The sequence below is a fragment of the Acipenser ruthenus genome, chromosome 5, assembly GCF_902713425.1.
Source record: "Acipenser ruthenus chromosome 5, fAciRut3.2 maternal haplotype, whole genome shotgun sequence".
Taxonomy (NCBI): domain Eukaryota; kingdom Metazoa; phylum Chordata; class Actinopteri; order Acipenseriformes; family Acipenseridae; genus Acipenser; species Acipenser ruthenus.
In genome coordinates, this window is record NC_081193.1 from 30,878,387 (window position 1) to 30,901,891 (window position 23,505).

General features: G+C 36.7%; 1 protein-coding gene across 1 annotated transcript in view; it reads left to right on the forward strand.

Moving 5' to 3' along the window:
- LOC117402922 (CUB and sushi domain-containing protein 1-like) overlaps nucleotides 1-23,505 on the forward strand; it is a 778,430-nt gene that overhangs the window by 703,713 nt on the left and 51,212 nt on the right. Inside the window, exons 39-43 of the mRNA XM_034004588.3 lie at nucleotides 361-430; nucleotides 1,133-1,249; nucleotides 10,225-10,434; nucleotides 16,331-16,519; nucleotides 17,549-17,726. Coding sequence (XP_033860479.3) covers nucleotides 361-430; nucleotides 1,133-1,249; nucleotides 10,225-10,434; nucleotides 16,331-16,519; nucleotides 17,549-17,726 — 764 coding nt within the window. The remainder of the gene's footprint in view (nucleotides 1-360; nucleotides 431-1,132; nucleotides 1,250-10,224; nucleotides 10,435-16,330; nucleotides 16,520-17,548; nucleotides 17,727-23,505) is intronic.

Below are 23,505 nucleotides of genomic sequence, written 5' to 3' on the forward strand. Positions count from 1 at the left end.
CTTTTTTACCTCCACCCTACTCCCTCTCTCACCCAAGTGCACACTCTGTGATGTCAGTAAAACATCACGCGAAGTGTACACTTGTCGACGGGTGTAGGGTGCAAGGGAATGGTTTGGGACGCAGCCCCAGACTTTTGCTATACAAATTCCCTTAAAACCGGATGTCCGGTCCAAAACCAGTCAGTTGGCAACCCTAGTAAGAGTGCAGTTATTTTTTTTTTTTTGCAAATATACCTTATGAAATACGTTGAATACCCCTTGATTATAAGTACCAGTGGGCCTCAGGTAAAAACAGTTTGGGAACTCCTGGTTTAATAAACCTGCTCCAGATACAGCTCTAACATTCTGCTATGCTTACAGGGACACTCACACATATCTTGTATGCCAGGGACTGTTCGTCGCTGGAATTACCCACCTCCCCTCTGCATTGGTAAGTGTTAGCTCTTCACAACAATAATTCAACATTTTAGTGTTTCATTTGTATTCAACAAAAAGCTAGGGTATCATTTTATTATTATTTTTTAATACAGGTTAAAAATTAAAACAGAAACAAAAAATGATAATTTGGGAATGGAAAAAAAAACAAAAAAAAAAAAACATTGGAAGTACCTGAGACAAACATCTCATCATTTTTGTGTCAATGCAGTGACCTTTCCCTGACTGATTCAGTGGCTGTATAATATCAGCACACATGCAATAGCAACAGCTGTTGCAATGGAAGTTATGAAAATATATAATTTTCCTACATGTTTTGACTTTCAAAGAGCTTTAACTTGCACAAACTTTTAAAAAGTTAATGATAAAACATAAGAAATTAACAGTTAATATTTATATGACCAAATGTAACCATAAAGGTTTAGAGTATATAAACAAGTTTGTAAAAGATTGGTGCAAATGTAAGGTAGTTATTATGTTCGCCATGTAGAATGTGACAGAGAGACAGACAGATGAATCGACAGACGGACACCATTTATGCATTCGGGTCAGAAGCTCGTTGAAGAATGGTATCCTTGATTAATCATTAAAGTCTCAAATCAGTGGCACTGTCTGATCATGGTGCTCCTATATACTATTGACTATATTAGAGAGGTGTTTGAGCTCCAATCTCTATTTATTTGTGTTTGATTTTTAGCTAGGTGTGGAGGAACGCTGTTTGAAATGAGTGGTGTCATCCTAAGTCCTGGTTTTCCAGGAAACTACCCTAATAATCTTGACTGTACATGGAAGATCTTACTACCTGTTGGATATGGTAAGGCTTAATTTACTGTAACAGTTTAGCAAACAAAATATGCTTTCTTTTTTAATGCTGATGTACAGAATTTAAGTAGGTTTTATAGTGTTGTCTTTTTTACCATCAGGAGTGCAGAAATGTTGGATCCTTACAAATACATACTAATGAGGAGAAATTTAATTTGTGAATAAATTACATTCTATGCAATTACAATAAAACTGCTAAAAAATGGACAGCTTAACATTTTGTATACCGGTGTATATATACATATATATATATATATATATATATATATATATATACAATAAATAATAAATACATACAATAAATATGACACAATGACACTAACATAAGTACACAAATCAAACATGTAAAGATGTTATCCCAGATTCTATTCCAGTTGGGGGTGACACCAAGCTTACTAAGTTTAACTATGGGTTCAACTATGGGTTCAACTATGGGGTGGGTGGACAGAGGGGCACCCAGGGGACAACATAAGCATGAAGGGATGAGCAAGATATAGAAAGCAAGAAAACCCAGGGAGCGAGTATGTTTCCTTAATATCATGGAATGTGAGTAAACCTTTACCATCAAAAATATCGTTGAAAAAATAAACACTTCTTGTGGACCAAGGTGGGTATGCAAAAGGCTGTCAGCAGAAAGGAATTATTCCAAATGGGTGAAAGCTTGTGTAATTAAAGCGAAATGTCAAAAACACTATTCACTTTCCTCCATAAATCCATTGCATTTACTATAATCTGACCCATTCGAAGAGAGAGAGCTCATTGTTTGAGACCACAGAAGGGAAGATCTTGTGATCTGATCAGCGTAGCTATCACACCTTCCATTGGTCTTCATGCACAAAGGGTCTCGGGTTCATCCAGATTAAAAAAAACTCTCAATTGGAAGGCCCAGTAATAAAATTTAAAAAATTGGAAAGGCTAACTAAACCTCAAGTATTTTGGGGTGCTGCAGTGTTGCTAATCTAATTCTTGGGCGCTTACCATTCTATATAAAACTAGAGCATGTGGAATTAATTTCTTCTATAAATTTATGTGGAGGTGATAAGGGAAGCATGGAGAACAAAAAGTTGATTTGTGGAAGAACATTAATCTTTATAACTGAAATTCTGCCATGCAGAGTGAGCTGCAGGGGTGACCATCTGAGCAAGTCAGATTTGATTTTAGTCAAAGCACTATAAAGTTTTATTTGCGCATTTGTTGAAAATGAGTGTATACCTTGATGCCCAGATAAGTAAAACCAGTGGACTGAAGCTGGAGAGGAACATCAAGATGTAGAGGGGACTTTTTAGCTTCAGAGTTCAGAGGCATCAAGACTGATTAGGACCAATTTTTTTTACAGCCAGAAATTGAACCAAATTAATCAAATATTTTCAGAGCTTGGGGAAGTGACAGATATATCTGAGAGGAATAACAGTATATTATCTGCGTAGAGCGATCTATGAAGTTTAGAGCCCTTTACATCAATAGGGGTGTCCAAAGGGCTTTGCCAAAAGGGCTTATTATATGGAAACTAAAATAAGATCCAAAATGGAAAATTACCTATATGGTAACATTATCCTGGGAGACAGTCAGCATGGTTTTAGGAAAGGGAGATCGTGTCTAACTAACCTGCTTGATTTTTTTGAGGATGCAACATCGACAATGGATAATTGCAAAGCATACGACATGTTTTATTTAGATTTCCAGAAAGCTTTTGACAGGGTCCCGCATAAAAGATTAATTCTCAAACTGAACACAGTAGGGATTCAAGGAAATGCATGCACGTGGATTAGGGAGTGGTTAACATGTAGAAAACAGAAAGTACTGATTAGAGGAGAAACCTCAAAATGGAGCCAGGTAACCAGTGGTGTAGCACAGAGATCAGTATTAGGTCCTCTGCTATTCCTAATCTACATTTAATGATTTAGATTCTGGTATAGTAAGCAAACTTGTTAAATATGCAGACAACACAAAAATAGGAGGAGTGGCAAACACTGTTGCAGCAGCAAAGGTCATTCAAAATGATCTAGACAGCATTCAGAACTGGGCAGACACATGGCAAATGACATTTAATAGAGAAAAGTGTAAGGTACTGCATGCAGGCAATAAAAATGTGCATTATAAATATCATATGGGAGATACTGAAATTGAAGAAGGAATCTATGAAAAAGACCTAGGAGTTTATGTTGACTCAGAAACGTCTTCATCTGGACAATGTGGGGAAGCTATAAAAAAGGACAACAAGATGCTCGGATATATTGTGAAAAGTGTTGAATTTAAATCAAGGGAAGTAATGTTAAAACTTTACAATGCATTAGTAAGACCTCATCTATAATATTGTGTTCAGTTCTGGTCACCTCGTTACAAAAAGGATATTGCTGCTGTAGAAAGAGTGCAAAGAAGAGCAACCAGAATTATCCCGGGTTTAAAAGGCATGTCGTATGCAGACAGGCTAAAATAATTGAATCTATTCAGTCTTGAACAAAGAAGACTACGCTGTGATCTGATTCTAGCTTTCAAAGTTCTAAAAGGTATTGACAATGTTGACCCAGGGGACTTTTTCGACCTGAAAAAAGAAACAAGGACCAGGGGTCACAAATGGAGATTAGATAAAGGGGCATTCAGAACATAAAATAGGAGGCACTTTTTTACATAGAGAATTGAGAGGGTCTGGAACCAACTCCCCAGTAATGTTGTTGAAGCTGACACCCTGGGATCCTTCAAGAAGCTGCTTGATGAGATTCTGGGATCAATAAGCTACTAACAACCAAACGAGCAAGATGGGCCGAATGGCCTCCTCTCGTTTGTAAACTTTCTTATGTTCTTATGTTCTTAAGAGCCTGAGCGAGGGGGCTCCAACAAGAGAGCAAACAAAATAGGAGGGGAGAACTTTGCCGTGTGTCCCTGGCAAGCACACATCACTGGAGTATCTAACACAGCAAATAACAGTCTAATATTATCAAAACATTGAGTGTCAAATACATTGGGAGCATAGAGAGAAGATAAACAGAGCTTTCAGCCATTTAACATAGTAACAGAGAAGCAAAATCTACCCTGGTTAATAATATTTATATTGCGCTTCCTATTCACCAGAATTAAAACCCTCTTCATTTTATTTGAAGCAGACGAGTGTGCAATAATTCTATAATGTTTTTTTTTTAAATCTGTGAACATCTGCAGATTTGAGATGAATCTCTTGAATGAGTGCTATTGTGACTCGCTTTCGATGCAAAAAATCAAGAGATTTATAGCTTTTGACAGGTGAGTTCAAGCCATGCGCATTCCATGTGAGAATAGAGTCATTCATTATACATACCTGAATTCACAGTAGAGAACAAATCACTGGCTAGGAAAGCTTTCACTACCTGAAACGCTAAACAACCATACATAAGAGCTTTACAAAACCTACACAAGATTAAACATGTAATACCAATGGAGAGAATACAGTAAATAAAAAAAGCTAAATAATAGTAATTTGACTCCCTTGTTGCATATACAGTACTGTGCAAAAGTTTTAGGCAGGTGTGAAAAAATGCTGTAAAGTAAGAATGCTTTCAAAAATAGACATGTTAATAGTTTATATTTATCAATTAACAAAATGCAAAGTGAGTGAACAGAAGAAAAATCTACATCAAATCCATATTTGGTGTGACCACCCTTTGCCTTCAAAACAGCATCAATTCTTCTAGGTACACTTGCACAGAGTTTTTGAAGGAACTCGGCAGGTAGGTTGGCCCAAACATCTTGGAGAACTAACCACAGTTCTTCTGTGGATTTAGGCAGCCTCAGTTGCTTCTCTCTCTTCATGTAATCCCAGACAGACTCGATGATGTTGAGATCAGGGCTCTGTGGGGGCCATACCATCACTTCCAGGACTCATTGTTCTTCTTTACGCTGAAGATAGTTCTTAATGACTTTCGCTGTATGTTTGGGGTCGTTGTCACACTGCAGAATAAATTTGGGGCCAATCAGATGCCTCCCTGATGGTATTGCATGATGGATAAGTATCTGCCTGTACTTCTCAGAATTGAGGAGACCATTAATTCTGACCAAATCCCCAACTCCATTTGCAGAAATGCAGCCCCAAACTTGCAAGGAACCTCCACCATGCTTCACTGTTGCCTGCAGACACTCATTTGTGTACCGCTCTCCAGCCCTTCGGTGAGCAAACTGCCTTCTGCTACAGCCAAATATTTCAAATTTTGACTCATCAGTCCAGAGCACCTGCTGCCATTTTTCTGTACCCCAGTTCCTGTGTTTTCGTGCATAGTTGAGTCGCTTGGCCTTGTTTCCACGTCAGAGGTATGGCTTTTTGGCCGCAAGTCTTCCATGAAGGCCACTTCTGACCAGACTTCTCCGGACAGTAGATGGGTGTACCAGGGTCCCACTGCCAATTCTGAGCTGATGGCACTGCTGGACATCTTCCGATTGCGAAGGGAAGTTAGCATGATGTGTCTTTCATCTGCTGCAGTAAGTTTCCTTGGCCGACCACTGCGTCTACGGTCCTCAACGTTGTCCGTTTCTTTGTGCTTCTTCAAAAGAGCTTGGACAGCACATCTGGAAACCATTGTCTGCCTTGAAATTTCTGCTTGGGAGAGACCTTGCTGATGCAGTATAACTACCTTGTGTCTTGTTGCTGTGCTCAGTCTTGCCATGGTGTATGACTTTTGACAGTAAACTGTCTTCAGCAACCTCACCTTGTTAGCTGAGTTTGGCTGTTCCTCACCCAGTTTTATTCCTCCTACACAGCTGTTTCTGTTTCAGTTAATGATTGTGTTTCAACCTACATATTGAATTGATGATCATTAGCACCTGTTTGGTATAATTGTTTAATCATACATCTGACTATATGCCTACAAAATCCCTGACTTTGTGCAAGTGTACCTAGAAGAATTGATGCTGTTTTGAAGGCAAAGGGTGGTCACACCAAATATGGATTTGATGTAGATTTTTCTTCTGTTCACTCACTTTGCATTTAGTTAATTGATAAATATAATCTATTAACATGTCTATTTTTGAAAGCATTCTTACTTTACAGCATTTTATTATACTGACCGACTATATAGTTACCAGTGACCTTCAGGTATTATTATTATTTATTTCTTAGCAGACGCCCTTATCCAGGGCGACTTAAAATGGTTACAAGATATCACATTATTTTTACATACAATTACCCATTTATACAGTTGGGTTTTTACTGGAGCAATCTAGGTAAAGTACCTTGCTCAAGGATACAGCAGCAGTGTCCCCACCGGGGATTGAACCCACGACCCTCCGGTCAAGAGTCCAGAGCCCTAACCACTACTTCACACTGCTGCCCCACTACTCCACACTGCTGCCACCTAGAGATAATAGCACTGCTATCATGCTATAATAATTCAACACTAATGTAAAATAAATTAGTATTAAACCTTTGAGTGATCGTTTATTCTGTTACAGTTGCTGTTAAATAAGAGGAAGCACAAACCTCTATTTAAAACTAATGATGATAATAATAATAATGGTGATAAAATAATAATACTAATATTAAAAATAATGATACCAATAACAATATTTGTCAGAAATAGACCTAGTTGATGTAGGAGGCTAAGTGAACAGTATAAACAGTTACAAAACAAAACACTCACAGTTATCCAGAACAGAACCACATTGTTGCAAAGCAGCAAAGAATGAGTCAGAATTTCTGTGTACACAACTGCATTAAGGAGCTAACAAAGAAGCACAAGGGAGCCGAGAGATGACAACGCAATCCAAAGAGCAACAGTTCTAATCCAGCCTGCACGGAGAAGAAAACAAAAAATAAAACAGCACAATGGATCCGGATGATGGTACTGCGATTCAAGGAACAACAAATTAACTGAGAGTGCGCCGTCAGTCAAACCAGCAACGAATTTGCTTGTTTCTTCTTCTGGGCAGATTCTCCACTGTGTTGCACATGGTTTCGCCGGGTAAATTATGAAGTTCTGAATCGCTCTGACGGAGAGAGGCCTGGACAGAAGCGTAAGCCTTTCTCTCCTGAACCGTGATGTTTGAGTAATCTGCAAAAAAATGCAGCTTAGCTTGCTGGTATAATGCTGGAGCCTCAGCTTGTCCAGAAGCTTTCAGGAACTCTTGCCTGTACCCATAACGAAGACATTTGAATATTAGCGTATAGGGTCTGCCTTTCTGTGAGTTAGGAGAGCCACACAATCGGTGTGCCCTTTCTATCTCTATAGGGTGCGCACGTTGAGACCTGGAAACCATAAAGAGAGTTCCTTCTGGAGGAAGGCAATCGCATCATTGCCTTCTACCCCTTCTGCCAGACCTAAAATACGTAAATTGGAGCATCTGTTTCTATCCTCCAGCCAGCTGGGTTGGAAGAGTCGAAAAATCCACAACTGCATTTCTAACAATATCTCTGTTATTTTGTTGCACCATTTGAATAATGTCCAGCCATTTAGTGAGTGACTGAGTTGTGGAAGTGGGAAAGCAAAGTGTACGTGAGATATTGAATGAGTCTGAATCGTACACAAATGATTAATTAAAGTAGTGAAGAAGGGCAAAAGTAAGTATTCAAATCAATTCAAAACTCGCCATTCTGATCGCTCTGCTGCTTCTCCCTGAACTACAGCATTTCCATATCCCATTCTGAAAATAAATAGCTCAGAAAAAAAAAATCTTAAACTTTCAGCTTTTTAAAAAAAGATTTGGATCGCTCTTAAAAGAGACTTTGGTGGTTAAATGGATGTATTGTTGCTGCTGCCTCTGGTCTCTGTCCGTTCTTCTCTGGTCGGTTGCATCTCCTGCCCTGCCTGCTGCCACAGGTCCCACCCCCTGCGCAGCTGTGTGGTCTGATGAACAGTATTTGTAAATGCATCTCGACAATTCCTGCCGTACCTTTCTCTCCACATAAATGTGTCCAGGTACGATGGTAATCATCTCTTCTGCTGTGCCCTGCTTTGTTTGATATTGTTTCTTAACACTGGCCCAGTAATTCTCTACGCTGTCCACCAAAGTCAGTTTGATAAGTAACCGGGTATTCCATAATGAAAATAATGTCTTTCTTGCCACTGTGAAGCAGTAGCACAGATCTGGTATGGATACCTGCTGTCACTACCCCAAAGGATAACAAAGGATGATTTAAAAAAAAAACAAAAAAAAAAAAACAGCACTGTCACCTGATACTGTTGCAGGGCTTGTGAGGAAGGCAGACTCATCTGTGCAGTGTCATGATGCAAATGAGCAGTAATATTTTACTTTAAAATGAATAAACAAACCAAGAATCACAAGAAGTATAACAAATCAAATACCGAAAAACTGCACTTTCATGGCCATGTTCAATTCAACATCTATAAATCACTTTTCCTTTTTTAATTAATGTTTTATGTTTTTACTGTACTGTAAACTAGTTTTTCTTACTTCAGCTTTAGGCAGACGAATATTTAATAAAAATAACTTTTTTTGTTAATTAAAAAACGTTTTTTCTTTTTTTTTTAATCAACCTATTTTATAAGCGCAATAAGGCACTTTGGGGTGTGTGATACACTCTTATATCACCACACCCCAGGTGCGTTGCAAGTCATGTTACAGTATGAATACGTGATAAAAAAATCGAGTGAATGATAATACCCGAAAATAATCTTGATATTTTTTAATATTGTAGCCAGCGCAAATATAGTATTAAACTTGATTTGCACGACTAAAAACCACCACATAAGCAGGTGGTTTGGGAATTTTTACCAACATCTGTGAAATTTAGTCCTGTGCAAACCGTCCATTTCTTTTTATCCCAGATCATTGTCTCGGAGGTCCTCTGATTATTTTACAAGACATCGGAACCTTCTGTAAAATTTCAAACTCATGCATCCAGTGTCTTTTTACTCCTGTGTGAATCGACCATGTCAGTGTTATGTTAGAATTGATAGCATTTCTGGGGTATTCAGCTCAAAGCAATATCAGCCTTCGCAATAAACCATATAATATAATATTAAAATTGGTACGATCTGTCCTGAGATTCTACAGTTCAGTAAAACACAACGATTGGGCATAACCAACATGGGGCTGGGCGAAAATACAAAACATAATTGGAGACTCTTAAAATAATGCTTTTAACGGTGCATTTGAAGATATGTATGGAAGAAAATGGTTATTCTAGCCTTTGGAAAAGAAGGTATAATGAAATTAGTTATTTACACCTGGTTAATTGTTTACAAATCATGCAGAAAAGCGCCTTCTCTGGCCACAACATTGCATTTCATTTTGAATTTACCGACTTGCGTTGATGAAAACTAATCCATGTCTGGTTATTTGACGCCCTCTGCTTTTTACTAACTGAGGACACCTGGTTTTTAGTCCTGTACGAATCATGCTTTAGGCGGTGGATCACGCATGTCGCCGCTTTATTTTAAAAACCCTGAAGTGGTATTGCTTTAAATACAATACTTTATGTTTGTTATGCCTGATATAGTTAGTCAAACAACACAGTGATAAGGTGCATGTGTTCTATCATGCAATGTCAACTATCAAATGCCACTATATAACTAAGAAGTCAAAACAAAGGTTTTATCATTTGTTTTCAAGGTGTATTGGATGTTATTTATTTTCCACTGTTTAGGCAGGGGGAGTTTCAATCCATTTCCCTTCCACTCTACTGCAATCATTACTCAATGATTACTTACACATGATTCTTCACAAACACGGAATGACTCCCAATAGGGGACCACAGTGGTGTGAAGTACAAATGAGGAAGTAAAAAGTAAAAAGTTTTCTAGAAAGGAACTTTCTTTTCATTTTTTTTTTTTAAATGATACAGTACTGCTTATACAGTTTGTACTATCATTATTGGTTCACTTGATGCATTTATTTGCACACAGTATATCAAATAATTAATTTTAACCTGGTGTGACATTTGACCAATAATTTGAAGCACATAGTAACTGAATACAAGTAAAATATCTACTGTAATAACTAATAATTGAATTTTAACATTTATTGTGTTTTACCTTTCGGTAGGTGCACATTTACAGTTCCTGAACTTCTCTTCAGAAGCCAATCATGATTTTTTGGAAATACGCAAAGGACCACATCATACTAGTTCCTTAATTGGCCAGTTTAGTGGTACAGAAATCCCACCATCTATACTTAGCACAACACATGAAACTGTGGTTCATTTCTACAGTGATCATTCGGACAACAGGCAAGGATTTAAACTGAAATACCAAGGTAAGGGGATAAGGGTCATGTGTCCTTTTATAGTACTATATATTACATTGTTGGTTGCCTTTTTTCCAATTTGTAAGGCTTTCACAATATAACTACAGTTACAACAAAGCTGTGTATGTCTGTTATATGAGGATGGCATGGCTTGGGCTATTTCTTTGTTCAAAGGCAGTGCCAATGAAATAGAGCATGCCCTGTAATTCCACAATTGAAAGTTATTATTTTTGCAAACACCAGCACAGTCAACCAGCAAACAATACGATTCACAAATTGGTAGAAAGAAAAACTAAATACAGCTGTTTTTTGTCCCCCATTTTCCTGTTCAGTAAAATATATTTTTTTTTAAAAATGATCTTACCTGGACTCTACCAACAAATCATTGCAGTAATCAATCATAGAAAAAGGCATGGACCATCTTTGCAAATTCTACATATAGATAAGGGGGTTCATTTTAATAATAAAAACAATGTAATCCTGCAGGTATTTTCCACTGAGGTTGACCCTCTTATTAACATTACTAAAGACAAGATTTGTGATAAAGAATGTTTAAGATCGGTTACTGCTTAGATCACTAAAATAACTTAATTTGCTGATGTTTTCAAGCTACTAGAGGGAGACAGGCAAACAGGACGTGGCAGAAAGCATGTGTAAATCCTACCATTACTCTCAACCTAATGACTGAAATCACAGCTCCAGCTATCTATATCGCTCAGTCCTAAACTAAACTAGTTGAGTGACACCCAAAGCACTCCCAAAAACATAAAGCAATCCCCTGGAATAAATGTAACAATTTAGCCTCTCCTGATTGTGATCCAATGAACAACTTCAGCAGAGCAAAATATATCTCTGCTAATGGCCAGAAACTAGTGCCCAAGATACAGGGAGCAGTGCGGATAATTACCCCTTAAATTAGCCAGGTAGTGCTATAGAGGCTACCCATCTAGGATTCGTATAGATGTATTTATTACATGTAATTTATTTTCAAATTGAATTGTATTTCTTTAGTCATCTCTGTTGTTAGACTACTGTAACAACAAAGGCTTGATTTGTCTAGTTCTCTGAATGGTTTGGTCTTCAGATATTATTATGAATTGAAATTGAAAGGTTGTATTGGGTTTGTGAAATGTGCCACCACCATAAACCAGACAGTATCTCTTTTATGCATAACCCCTTTTATTGACAACAATAGAACCCAGAGGGAGCTCAAAGGAGATTTATTTAGAGGGAGATCAGAAAATGTTCAGAATCTGAACCAACTGAGCTACAGTACTTTATCAAAACACCCAATGCAATCAATACAGATCCAGCAGTTGACAGTTTCAAAGGCTGCACTGGGTGTAAAAAAAAGAATAAGAATGGACAATAGCTTAAAAATTATAAGCAGAATACTAACTACTCAGTGAAGATCTGTCCTGTGATGGTTAAAATCACAAACTGAAAACAAGCCTAGCTGAACTAGATTCAATTGTATATTTCCTTTTGGGAATTCACACAGTAATTGGTTTGCCTAATATTTATGATGTTGTTAGCCCCAACAAATTGTGAGGCAAACATACTCATTATGTTTTATGTTTAGGGTTTTAATCGGTCTATGGTGAATGCACATATTGAAAGTAAAAAAAATACAGTTCTTATTTTAGAGGGATCAAAGTTTTTTTTTTTTTTTTTTTTTTTAATGAGAGAGGCCTGCTTTTTTAAGAAAGGGTTTTAAACTTAAATTGCATTATGCATTGTTTTACCATCACCTAGCCATTCATTTTAGAAAGCATATGGCTGAAGCTTTTGCCTGCATCCAGTGTAATGTACTGCAGTTCTTAGATGTATAACTCTAATAAGTCCTATCCATGCACTACCGAGGCCAAGATTATGACAAGAGGCCTATATATATATAAAAATCTGATATACAGTTTAGAAAATATATGCAGCTCATACTATTATAGAGTAAAAATAGACTGCCCCTCAATTAAAAGAGGTTAGTTGGGTATTTTTTAGCAGGTGATTCCATATCCGACACTGCTCCAATTACTGTTTTTAAAAAAATATATATATTCACTAAGATGAGCCATTTGCTACAACCCTAAGGAATTACAGGTGTTAATTGATGAATGGTCAGTTACCCTTCCAGAACAACTTAAACACCTTGCCGACTCATCACATGAAATTGGTGTCACCCAGGATGAACTATGATGGCCATACACCAGGAGTGACAAACTCCATGTAACCAAGGGCCATATTGTAGTGTTATGTTTGCTCTGTGGCTACAAACCATTTTTACTATTCATTTATTTATTTGTTTATTTTTTTTTGGGGGGGGGGGGGGGTACTTTGATAAATATTAAACACTGCTAGATGGTAAAATAAAAACAAAAACAATATAGCAATCATAAACAACATTAAGTTATGACAGGTGTTACATTATTATTGCGGTAACCCTTTAGGGATCCGAAATAAGCGATTGTAAACAGAAGTGTAAAGCAGAAGTGTTAAAGGGACTAGGAGCTCTTAAAATAAACAAATCCCCTGGACCGATGAGATCCTCCCAATAGTACTCAAAGAAATGAAAGACGTTATTTCCAAACCGCTAACCAAGATCATGCAACAGTCTACTGACACAGGGGTTGTACCAACAGACTGGAAAATTGCAAACCACAAAAAGGGAGACAAAACCGAACCAGGTAACTACAGACCAATAAGCCTGACTTCTATTATAAACTTATGGAAACTATAATAAGATCCAAAATGGAAAATGACCTATATGGTAACAATATCCTGGGAGACAGTCAGCATGGTTTTAGGAAAGGAAGATCATGTCTAACTAACCTGCTTGATTTTTTTGAGGATGCAACATCGACAATGGATAATTGCAAAGCATACAACATGGTTTATTTAGATTTCCAGAAAGCTTTTGACAAAGTCCCACATAAAAGATTAATTCTCAAACTGAATGCAGTAGGGATTCAAGGAAATGCATGCACGTGGATTAGGGAGTGGTTAACATGTAGAAAACAGAAAGTACTGATTAGAGGAGAAACCTCAAAATGGAGCCAGGTAACCAGTGGTGTAGCACAGAGATCAGTATTAGGTCCTCTGCTATTCCTAATCTATATTTAATGATTTAGATTCTGGTATAGTAAGCAAACTTGTTAAATTTGCAGACGACACAAAAATAGGAGGAGTGGCAAACACTGTTGCAGCAGCAAAGGTCATTCAAAATGATCTAGACAGCATTCAAAACTGGGCAGACACATGGCAAATTACATTTAATAGAGAAAAATGTAAGGTACTGCACGCAGGCAATAAAAATGTGCATTATAAATATCATATGGGAGATACTGAAATTGAAGAAGGAATCTATGAAAAAGACCTCAGAGTTTATGTTAACTCAAAATGTCTTCATCTAGACAATGTGGGGAAGCTATAAAAAAGGCCAACAAGATGCTCGGATATATTGTGAGAAGTGTTGAATTTAAATCAAGGGAAGTAATGTTAAAACTTTACAATGCATTAGTAAGACCTCACCTAGATATTGTGTTCAGTTCTGGTCACCTTGTTACAAAAAGGATATTGCTGCTCTAGAAAGAGTGCAAAGAAGAGCAACCAGAATTATCCCGGATTTAAAAGGCATGTTGTATGCAGAGAGGCTAAAAGAATTGAATCTATTCAGTCTTGAACAAAGAAGAGTAGGCCTAAAAGGTACAGACAATGTCGACCCAGGGGACTTTTTTGACCTGAAAAAAGAAACAAGGACCAGGGGTCACAAATGGAGATTAGATAAAGGGGCTGTCAGAACATAAAAATAGGAGGCACTTTTTTACATAGAGAATTGTGAGGGTCTGGAACCAACTCCCCAGTAATGTTGTTGAAGCTGACACCCTGGGATCCTTCAAGAAGCTGCTTGATGAGATTCTGGGATCAATAAGCTACTAAAAACCAAACAAGCAAGATGGGCCGAATGGCCTCCTCTCGTTTGTAAACTTTCTTATGTTCTTATGTTCTTAACAGTCTATAAATATGTTATTAATTATGCTATTAATTATAGAATATGAATAGAAATAATGAGTATTATTATTACACACTTTTGTAATTGTTGACTATGGATATAGACTCTGTCTTTTCAGGTCTGTTTGTCTTTCTATGCCTGTCTGTCTGTCTTTATATGTCTGTCTTACTGGTTATATGGGGTTGCTTTGTTTTTGCAATACAGTTATTATACACTTTTGCCATTGTTTTGTTTTTGCTATTGTTTATAACCTCTTATAACGGATCCCTAAACTAAAGTGTTACCATTATTGCCACCTCCTTGTTGTGTTTGCTACAAAGCCTTTACTGTTTACTGATTGGGATGAGTATCATCAAGACCACATTGCCTTTATTCATCTATCAAGAGGAGTAGTTTGAAAAGCAAGATCTCAATTCAATTACATTCCTGAAGGCACTTTTTTTTTGTTGTTGTTTTTTAATCATTAGTTTTACTATATTTATATTTTAACTTTATGTTTGAAGAGATGCAATCATACTTTCTCACTGTACTTTAATATATTTCACAGTATACATAATTATAGCCTTTCTAAATCCCTGTGTTGTCCACTATATTTCGAAATATCAATTCAAATCTGATTTGTTCTGTAGACTATAAAATACTCTGTTAGTTTAATTGATCTACAGGGTAAATTTCATATTTCCTTTACGACGTAAAACAGTTTTATAATGTAGAAACATCAGACATAATTCTCAACAGTAATGCTACTACACTCTCTATGGACATTGAGTTAATAGAGATATTTATAAAAAATAAATTGGTCTCTACTACACCAACAACAGATTCTGTTTCTTTATCTGGCTGGTATTGCCTTAAAACGGAGGAAAATTAAGCCCTTTGAATATGTCTCTATGATTCTTGTGTTGCTACAATCTTCCTCTGAAAATTGCTTTTAGATTTAATACACTTGAGTTGTTTATTTTAATCAGATGTTACTGATGTTCCTCTCATAGTGGGAAATCCCTGGACACAGGTAGTGAAAATATAACAATAAAAGATTTACTTTCTGTTCAATTTTACACTAAGTCAGTGTCATTTAAACTACTACAGGCACTGAATGAAGTATATTGTAATGCATTTAAAGATTTAAAAAAAAAAAAAAAATATATATATATATATATATATATATATATATATATATATATATATATATATATATATATATATATATATCAGTAATAACATCAATAGGAAAATAGTCAAGTTGATCTTATCATAATACTTGATCAGCACAACAGTACAGGACTAATTTTGATTGGTCACGCTAGTCCCCATATTTCTGCACTAGTTTCTGAACTGGTCTGCAGAAGTTTTCTGGACTTGCATGTAACCTGTTCCTCTTGTTGACTCAATAAACTACTGCATTCAGTGATAGGGAATTGTTAACCTCAAGCCTTGGCCTGTGCCTCATCAATTCTTTGTGCTCAAGACTAGGGACGGGGTAAACACCTGGTCCTGTTTCGTGACAATATGTATAATACAATTATGTTGTACTTTTACAGACACCAATTAGCACTACTCTTGGACTACCTTACTTAAAGTAAAATTATGTAGTAAAATTAGGGGTATGTGAAATCATCCATTAATGTAATTGCTGTATAAACATAGTGTACCAGTTACCCTCGAAACCATACATGTGATAAAAAATATGTTAATTCATTAACAACTCAGTTGGCTATAAAGTAACTAAAGTTGTGCTCTGTGCGGCTCTGCTTTACTTTAACCTGTTGATAAGATACAGTAAGATAGACAAACACCACTGTACCTGGTTCAAATAAATAAAAGGTGAACTTTAATTCTGCTGTAGGTATTATTTAATTGATTGTTGTGGTTTCTGATTGTTTTGTTTTTATTTTTCAGCATACGAATTACAAAATTGCCCAAATCCTCACCCATTTCCCAATGGATACATCATCAACAATGATTTTAATGTGGGACAGTCAATATCCTTTGAGTGCTACCTGGGATATGCTCTTATCGGACATCCAGTTCTCACCTGTCAGCATGGAATCAACCGGAACTGGAATTATCCTTTTCCAAGATGTGAAGGTAAATAATACTGAATTGTAATTATAATTGTACTTGAGATAGTACTGGCAGCAGGAACTGGCCTGGGCAACTGGTCAGACACAGTCTCATGTGAGACAGGAAAATACACTGCTTGTCTTGTTTAAATTGAATATCTGCATAAGTTTGGATTTAAATACCATCAACATGGCTCCATGGTAACCCTATACATTTTTTTGTTATGCCTATATGCCATTCTCAGGGTGCAATTTGTATGTTGAGGTAGGGTGTTTAATACGATATATTTACTTAAAAAAATGACATGCCCAGGCTCTTTAGATGTTAGGATGCAATCTGGGCTTGGTCTCATAAGAGTTGTCTGCCTGTTTGTGATGTGGGACAGGTCGGAGAAAGTAGAATTCTTTAAAATCTGACTATTAATGTTCTTCCAAAATTGTTTTTAGTTATTTATTTGTTGCCTCAAATGAAGAAACATGTAAGATTGTATTTAACTGGGATATCTGATTTAAACACATTGAGTGGCCAAAAAAAACTACATAATGATCTTAGTGGGTAGAATGTAGCTCTGGGGGTTTCTGTAATTTTGATGTATGTCACACATTTGTTGCTGGTCAGAGTATATTGCACATGTATTGGACTGAATCCGTGATGACCTGCTTGTGACTGGACTGGCACTTCCCGGTGGGGATTTTCTGCAATCGTTGCCATTGCAAGAGCACCTGGGAGGATGTCTTGGTAGACACATTGGTCACATGATGTGTCATGTGACCACATAGATTTGCATACATTGCAGACTAGGGGATTTTCCAGTTTATTTTACATTCTTACATTATTTTGGCATGTCAGTTTATATGTACTGTCAGGAAGACATGTGGTATTTCTCTCCCCAGGATTTAATGATCCCCACACCTCATTCCTATTGAGAATGACATGTCGTGTAATGTACTGTACTGTAAGTCACAGGTTATCACAGCTGTCAAATGCACGCAATGGATGCTGATCACTTATGTATAAATATAAATGTATATGTTATTTTGTTTTCTTTTTTAGCTCCTTGTGGTTATAACATATCCGCTCAGAATGGCACAATTTATTCACCTGGATTTCCAAATGAGTATTCACACTCCATGGATTGTATTTGGAAAATTACTGTATCTCATGGTCATGGGATATACATCAACTTCACTTTGCTCCAGACTGAACCTGTCAATGATTACATTGCTGTATGGTAGGGCCAATTCACAGTTACCCAAGCCTAATTATTATTGATGATATTAATGATGATAAAAAATAATCTTTATCTGTAAATGCTCAGACTCAAGAATACAATTCCAAGGAGAAATCGTGGCTAAGAACTCATTGTGTGCTCTACTGCATAAGCACCCATTATTAAAAAGAAATTGAAAAAAGACATACAAATTTATAATGACAAAAAAATACTAATTGTGAAAAGAGATTTCCATGTTAAAGACATTGAATTGTGATAATCGATTTCCACTTACACACACACGTCTGAGCTCTGGAATGATAGTGTTTGTACAGCTATGGCCAAAAGTTTTGCATCACCCTGGAATGATGTAATTTTGCTTCATAAAGTCAAATAAAACCTGCTGAAAAATGTTATGTTAACATATTAAATTACATACTACTTTGTAGTTTTCAATATACTTAACAAAAAACTGACACAAATGGAAAATTGTGACAATTTGAAATCTAACATGACAAAGGTGACAATTAGAAGTGGTAATGAGTAGATTTAAGTTATGTAAGTGTAGCAGGTGGGACATTATGACCCTGGGGAGGTGGCTTAGCACCAGTTAACTATTGCTGATCAATTATTGTTTGATTGATATGTGCTCTGCTGTGGAAGCGGCAGATACAGCTGGCTGCATTCAGAAAGGTTTCTTCGTTTTTAATCCTCTCCTCCTGGTCTCATTCTTCTGGTTTTTGATCTCTGAGTTCCACTTGCTGCTTGGTAAGTTGGCTACACCGTCTCACCCAGTGCAAATTCATTTTATTGATGTATTTTTATTGTTTATTTATTTTATATATAATTTCAGCTGTACCTCCTTTTCTAGTATTTAGGACAGGCGTTTGTGTTTGGATTCTTGCCATCTGGAGGTACTGTTTTTATAGATATGTGTTTTCTTTTGGATAAACAGTGGCTGGGACTAATTTGTAATCATTGTCTTTTTGTGTTTGTAGAGTTTGGAACACCAGCCACTGTTTCTTTTACCGTTTTTTTTTTTATATTTTCTTTTTATGTATTTCTTTTTGACAGTTTTGTATATTGTTTAGATTATCTCTTTGTGTTTTGATTTTGTTTATTTTTTTGTTTGAGTGTGTGTGTTCTTGTAAACGGATTGCTTGTTAGCACTTCTAAATCATTCTCTTTGAGAATAACCTTACCAAAGCTATCAGAATATTGGTTTGTTATTCTGTAGTTGTAGAGAAGTGAAGCTGTTTTCCTCTGGCTGCACTACCAATCAGGGTAAATTGGCACTTAAATTGAGTTTGTGTGCAAGTTACAAATTATTTGGTAGTCATGGTATTAGTTTACAGAATTGTAGTTTGGTTTGCTTTGGATTTGGTTAGTTTTGAGTTTTGTTTACTTTGTATGTTCACTTTGTTTCTGTTGTGTTTTGTAGTCTCTTTCTGTCTTTTAAAAAAGTTGACATGATCGGCATCTGGTCGGAGGGGGTTCCCAGCTGCTCTACGGTTTACAATTTCGGCAGTATTCAATGAGCATAAATACACTTGTTAGCAAGTAAAGAAGATTCTGTCTGACATTATATTTTTGTTTGGTTTGTTAATAAAAACGCTGTTTGTAACTGCACTACTGTCTCTGGTATATCCTTGATTTATTTGAGAGGGATCTGAAGGTTTCATTCTCTCTTTCAGCCTCTTACCGGGGCTACATCTGCATGATTTTTACATATATATTTTAACTTCAGAGCAAGCCATGGGGAAGAGCCATGCCTCCTCAGAAACACACTCAGCCATCATTGCACTTCATAAGGAAGGTTTTGGCAGTTGTCAGATAGCCAACAGAGGTTATGCCAGCCAAAGCACAGTATCTAGAAATATATGAAGATTGGAAGCTGTAAAGCTACCCCCAGGCCTGGATGACGAAAAGTCAGCAATGCTTGCCAGGACCGTTCAAGTTTGAGAGATAGGACTGCCAGTTGCGTCTACTTACTGTGGCAATGGAAAGAAGGAGTAAAGACGTCTGCAAGCAATGTAAGGTGTCTCTTGGAGAATGGTGTGGTGTCACAGCCACCAGTTAGCAGCCCCTTCTGAGCAAGAAAAACATCAGAGATCACCTGCATTTTTGTCGCACATAAAAAGACTGGATCAAAGTAATTTTGTCTGACGAGTTCCCATTCACCTGTTTTGGAAACTGAGGTGGATTAAGTTTGAAGGCACAAAGGAGAATGATACCAGCCAGAGTATACCGTCCCAACGACAAAGCATCTGGAAACTGTCTATATCTGGGGAAGCTTTTCTGCCAAAGGCACAGGATCCCTACATGTTTTACCCAAGGGGACAGCTATGAACAAGGACTGGTACCTGAAAACACTCCAAGACCTCACCTTCTCTACTTTTCAGATTCATTTTCCCATAGGTGACATCTACTTCCAAGATAACGGAGCCCCTTGCCATGGAGCCAAACAAGTGAAGAAATGGTTAGCAGATGGCAGTATCACACCACTTCAATTTTGGCCTGGAAATCCGACAGATCTCAATCCTATTGAGAATGTTTGGGGTCTGAAAGAACAGGAAATCAGGAAAAGCCAACCATGCACCCGAAACTAACTGGAATCAAGTGTAAAGGCTGCATGGAGGAATCTAAAGGATAACTTGGCCCTTCAGCGCCTCAGTGAGTCCATGCCAGAGAGGATTACTGAAGTCTTTAAACACAATGGAATACACTGCAAGTAATACTATTATGGCTTCCTGTAGACTTTTGCAATATCATTTTGTAGTTTCTTTGATTACATGATGTTAAATAAAATATCAAAATTATATATATATATATATATATATATATATATATATATATATATATATATATATATATATATATATATATATATATATATATATATACAGTGCCTTGCAAAAGTATTCAGACCTCTGACCAATTCTCTCATATTACTGAATTACAAATGGTACATTGAAATTTCGTTCTGTTTGATATTTTATTTTAAAACACAAACTCAAAATCAATTATTGTAAGGTGACATTGGTTTTATGTTGGGAAATATTTTTAAGAAAAATAAAAAAACTGAAATATCTTGCTTGCATAAGTATTCAACCCCTGTGCTGTGGAAACTCCCAGTTTACACTGATGAAAGAAATTGCCCTAATGAGGACACAATTACCTTACCATTGGCCTCGACCTGTGAACCATTAAAGTTGCTGTCACATTTTCTGGATAAAAACCCCTCTGTTGAAGGATCATTGGTCAGGCTGTGAATCTGAAGGAAAATGAAGACTGAAGAGCATTCTACAGAAGTTAGAGATAAAGTAATACAAATGCATAGATTAGGGGAAGGGTACAAAATAATATCCAAGTTTTTGGATATCCCAGTGAGCACAGTTGGATCAATAATCAGGAAGTGGAAGCTGCATCACACCACCCAGGCACTGCCAAGAAAAGGCTGTCCCTCAAAAGTCAGCGCTCAAACAAGGAGACTTGTGAGAGAAGCCACAGAGAGGCCAATAATCACTTTGAAGGAGCTACAGAGTTCACTGGCTGGGACTGGAGTAATGGTGCACCAGTCAACCATATCAAGAGCTCTGCATAACACTGGCCTGTGGCAAGAAAGAAGCCGTTACTCAAAAAGTACCATCTGAAAGCATGTCTGGAGTTTGCCAGAAAGCATGAGAGTGACCCAGCTGCGATGTGGGAAAAGGTTTTGTGGTCAGATGAGACCAAGATAGAGCTTTTTGGCCAAAACTCAAAGCGCTATGTGTGGCGCAAACCTAACACTGCCCATGCCTCAAGACACACCATCCCTACAGTGAAGTATGGTGGTGGCAGCATCATGCTGTGGGGATGCTTCTCATCAGCAGGGACTGGGCATCTTGTTAAAATTGAAGGAAGAATGGATGGAGCAAAATAGAGGGAAATACTGCAAGAGAACCTGCTTCAGTCCACTAAAAAACTGAAGCTTGGGAGTAAATTCACCTTTCAGCAGGACAATGATCACATTGGAGTGGCTCAAGAACAAAAAGGTGTATGTCCTACAGTGGCCCAGTCAAAGTCCTGATCTCAATCCCATTGAGAATCTGTGGCACTATTTGAAAATTGTGGTCCACAAGCGTCGTCCAACCAACCTGAACAACCTGGAGCAAATCTGCCAAGAAGAATGGGCCAAAATCACTCCGACACTGTGTGCAAAGCTGGTACATACTTACCCCAAAAGACTTAAATCTGTTATTGCAGTGAAAGGTGGCTCTACCAAATATTAATGTGTGGGGGTTGAATACTTATGCAAGCAAGATATTTCAGTTTTTTTATTTTTTTTTTTAAATATTTCCCAACATAAAACCAATGTCACCTTATAATAATTGATTTTGAGTTTCAGTGTTTTAAAATAAAATATCAAACAGAACGAAATTTCAATGTACCATTTGTAATTCAGTAATATGAGAGAATTGGTCAGGGGTCTGAATACTTTTGCAAGGCACTGTAAATTATATATATATATATATATATATATATATATATATATATATATATATATATATATATATATATATATATAAATTATGTCTCAAGCATACAATTCTAGGGTGCTAAACTTTTGGTCATAGCTGTATATACCAGTTACAGTTCATCTAATAAACAGTACTGACTCTTCAAATCAGTTATCTTAAATACATCAGGTGACATCTAGTATTTAGAGTTTGTTCATTTTTTTAAGTGATTTTTTTTTAACTTACTTTCTTTTTATGAAGGATACAGGTTTAAAAAAATAATAAAAGGATTTTACCAGCTGTAAAGACTGGAAAACCCCCTTAAATAAAATCAGTTCCTTTTGTGTTCATTACAAATTCCGCATGATGATGCTTTGCAAATAAATAAAACAGAACTGATAATGCACGTAAATAAATTATATATCAAGTAGATAATTACATTTCTGTTATGTTAAATTATCTCCACATTTCCTATTGTAGGTTGCCAATTAGGCGACGTTTACATGCACAAGTCATGACAGTTTTCCTCACGACCTGTTTGCCTTACTTTTCAGGAAATGCGTTGCATGCAGTTCTGATTTTGGAAAAAAAATTGTCCGTACAACTGCAGATTACTCAATTCATATTCATTTAGGGGAGGGGATATTTAAATGTCCGTGTCTGCTTACTAAGTAGGACAAGAACGATTCTGAATATCGTGAGGAGCGCTTCAGGCGTTGCCATGAAGATAAAAACATTTAACAAGACAAATTAATTCACGTGTTGTCAGACACATTCTGAATTACGCTGCGCATTAGCTACTTGTTTGTCTGGTTACTTTTCCAACACACAGATACACACACACACACAAACACACACACAAAATTATATAAAATATCATTTCTACAAGTTTTACTACTTAGAATTTATATGTGTGTGTATGTGTGTGTTTTAGATTAAAAACTACTTTTGTTTTTACAGTTTTGTATGTGCATATACCTGTTTACACACGTTTTTTTTAAAAATGTTTATTTTATTAAGAGTTTTTTATTTTTTGAAGTAGTGCTTTATATGTGGTAAGTTAGAAAATAAACCCTTTTATGTTTAATTGTTCATTTAAATACGACGTTTCGGCTGTGCAGATGTTTGATATGATGTGCTTGAATAAAACTTTTGAGTTGTATCCGATAGTTTGTCTTTCATTTTAATATTGATTGTGTTTAAAATGTACCGGTGGTTGTAGGTATGAGTATAACCGCGGCAGTTCTAGTGTTGAAGTAGTCCATAAATGTACTCTCTGTGTGTGTGTGTGTGTGTGTGTG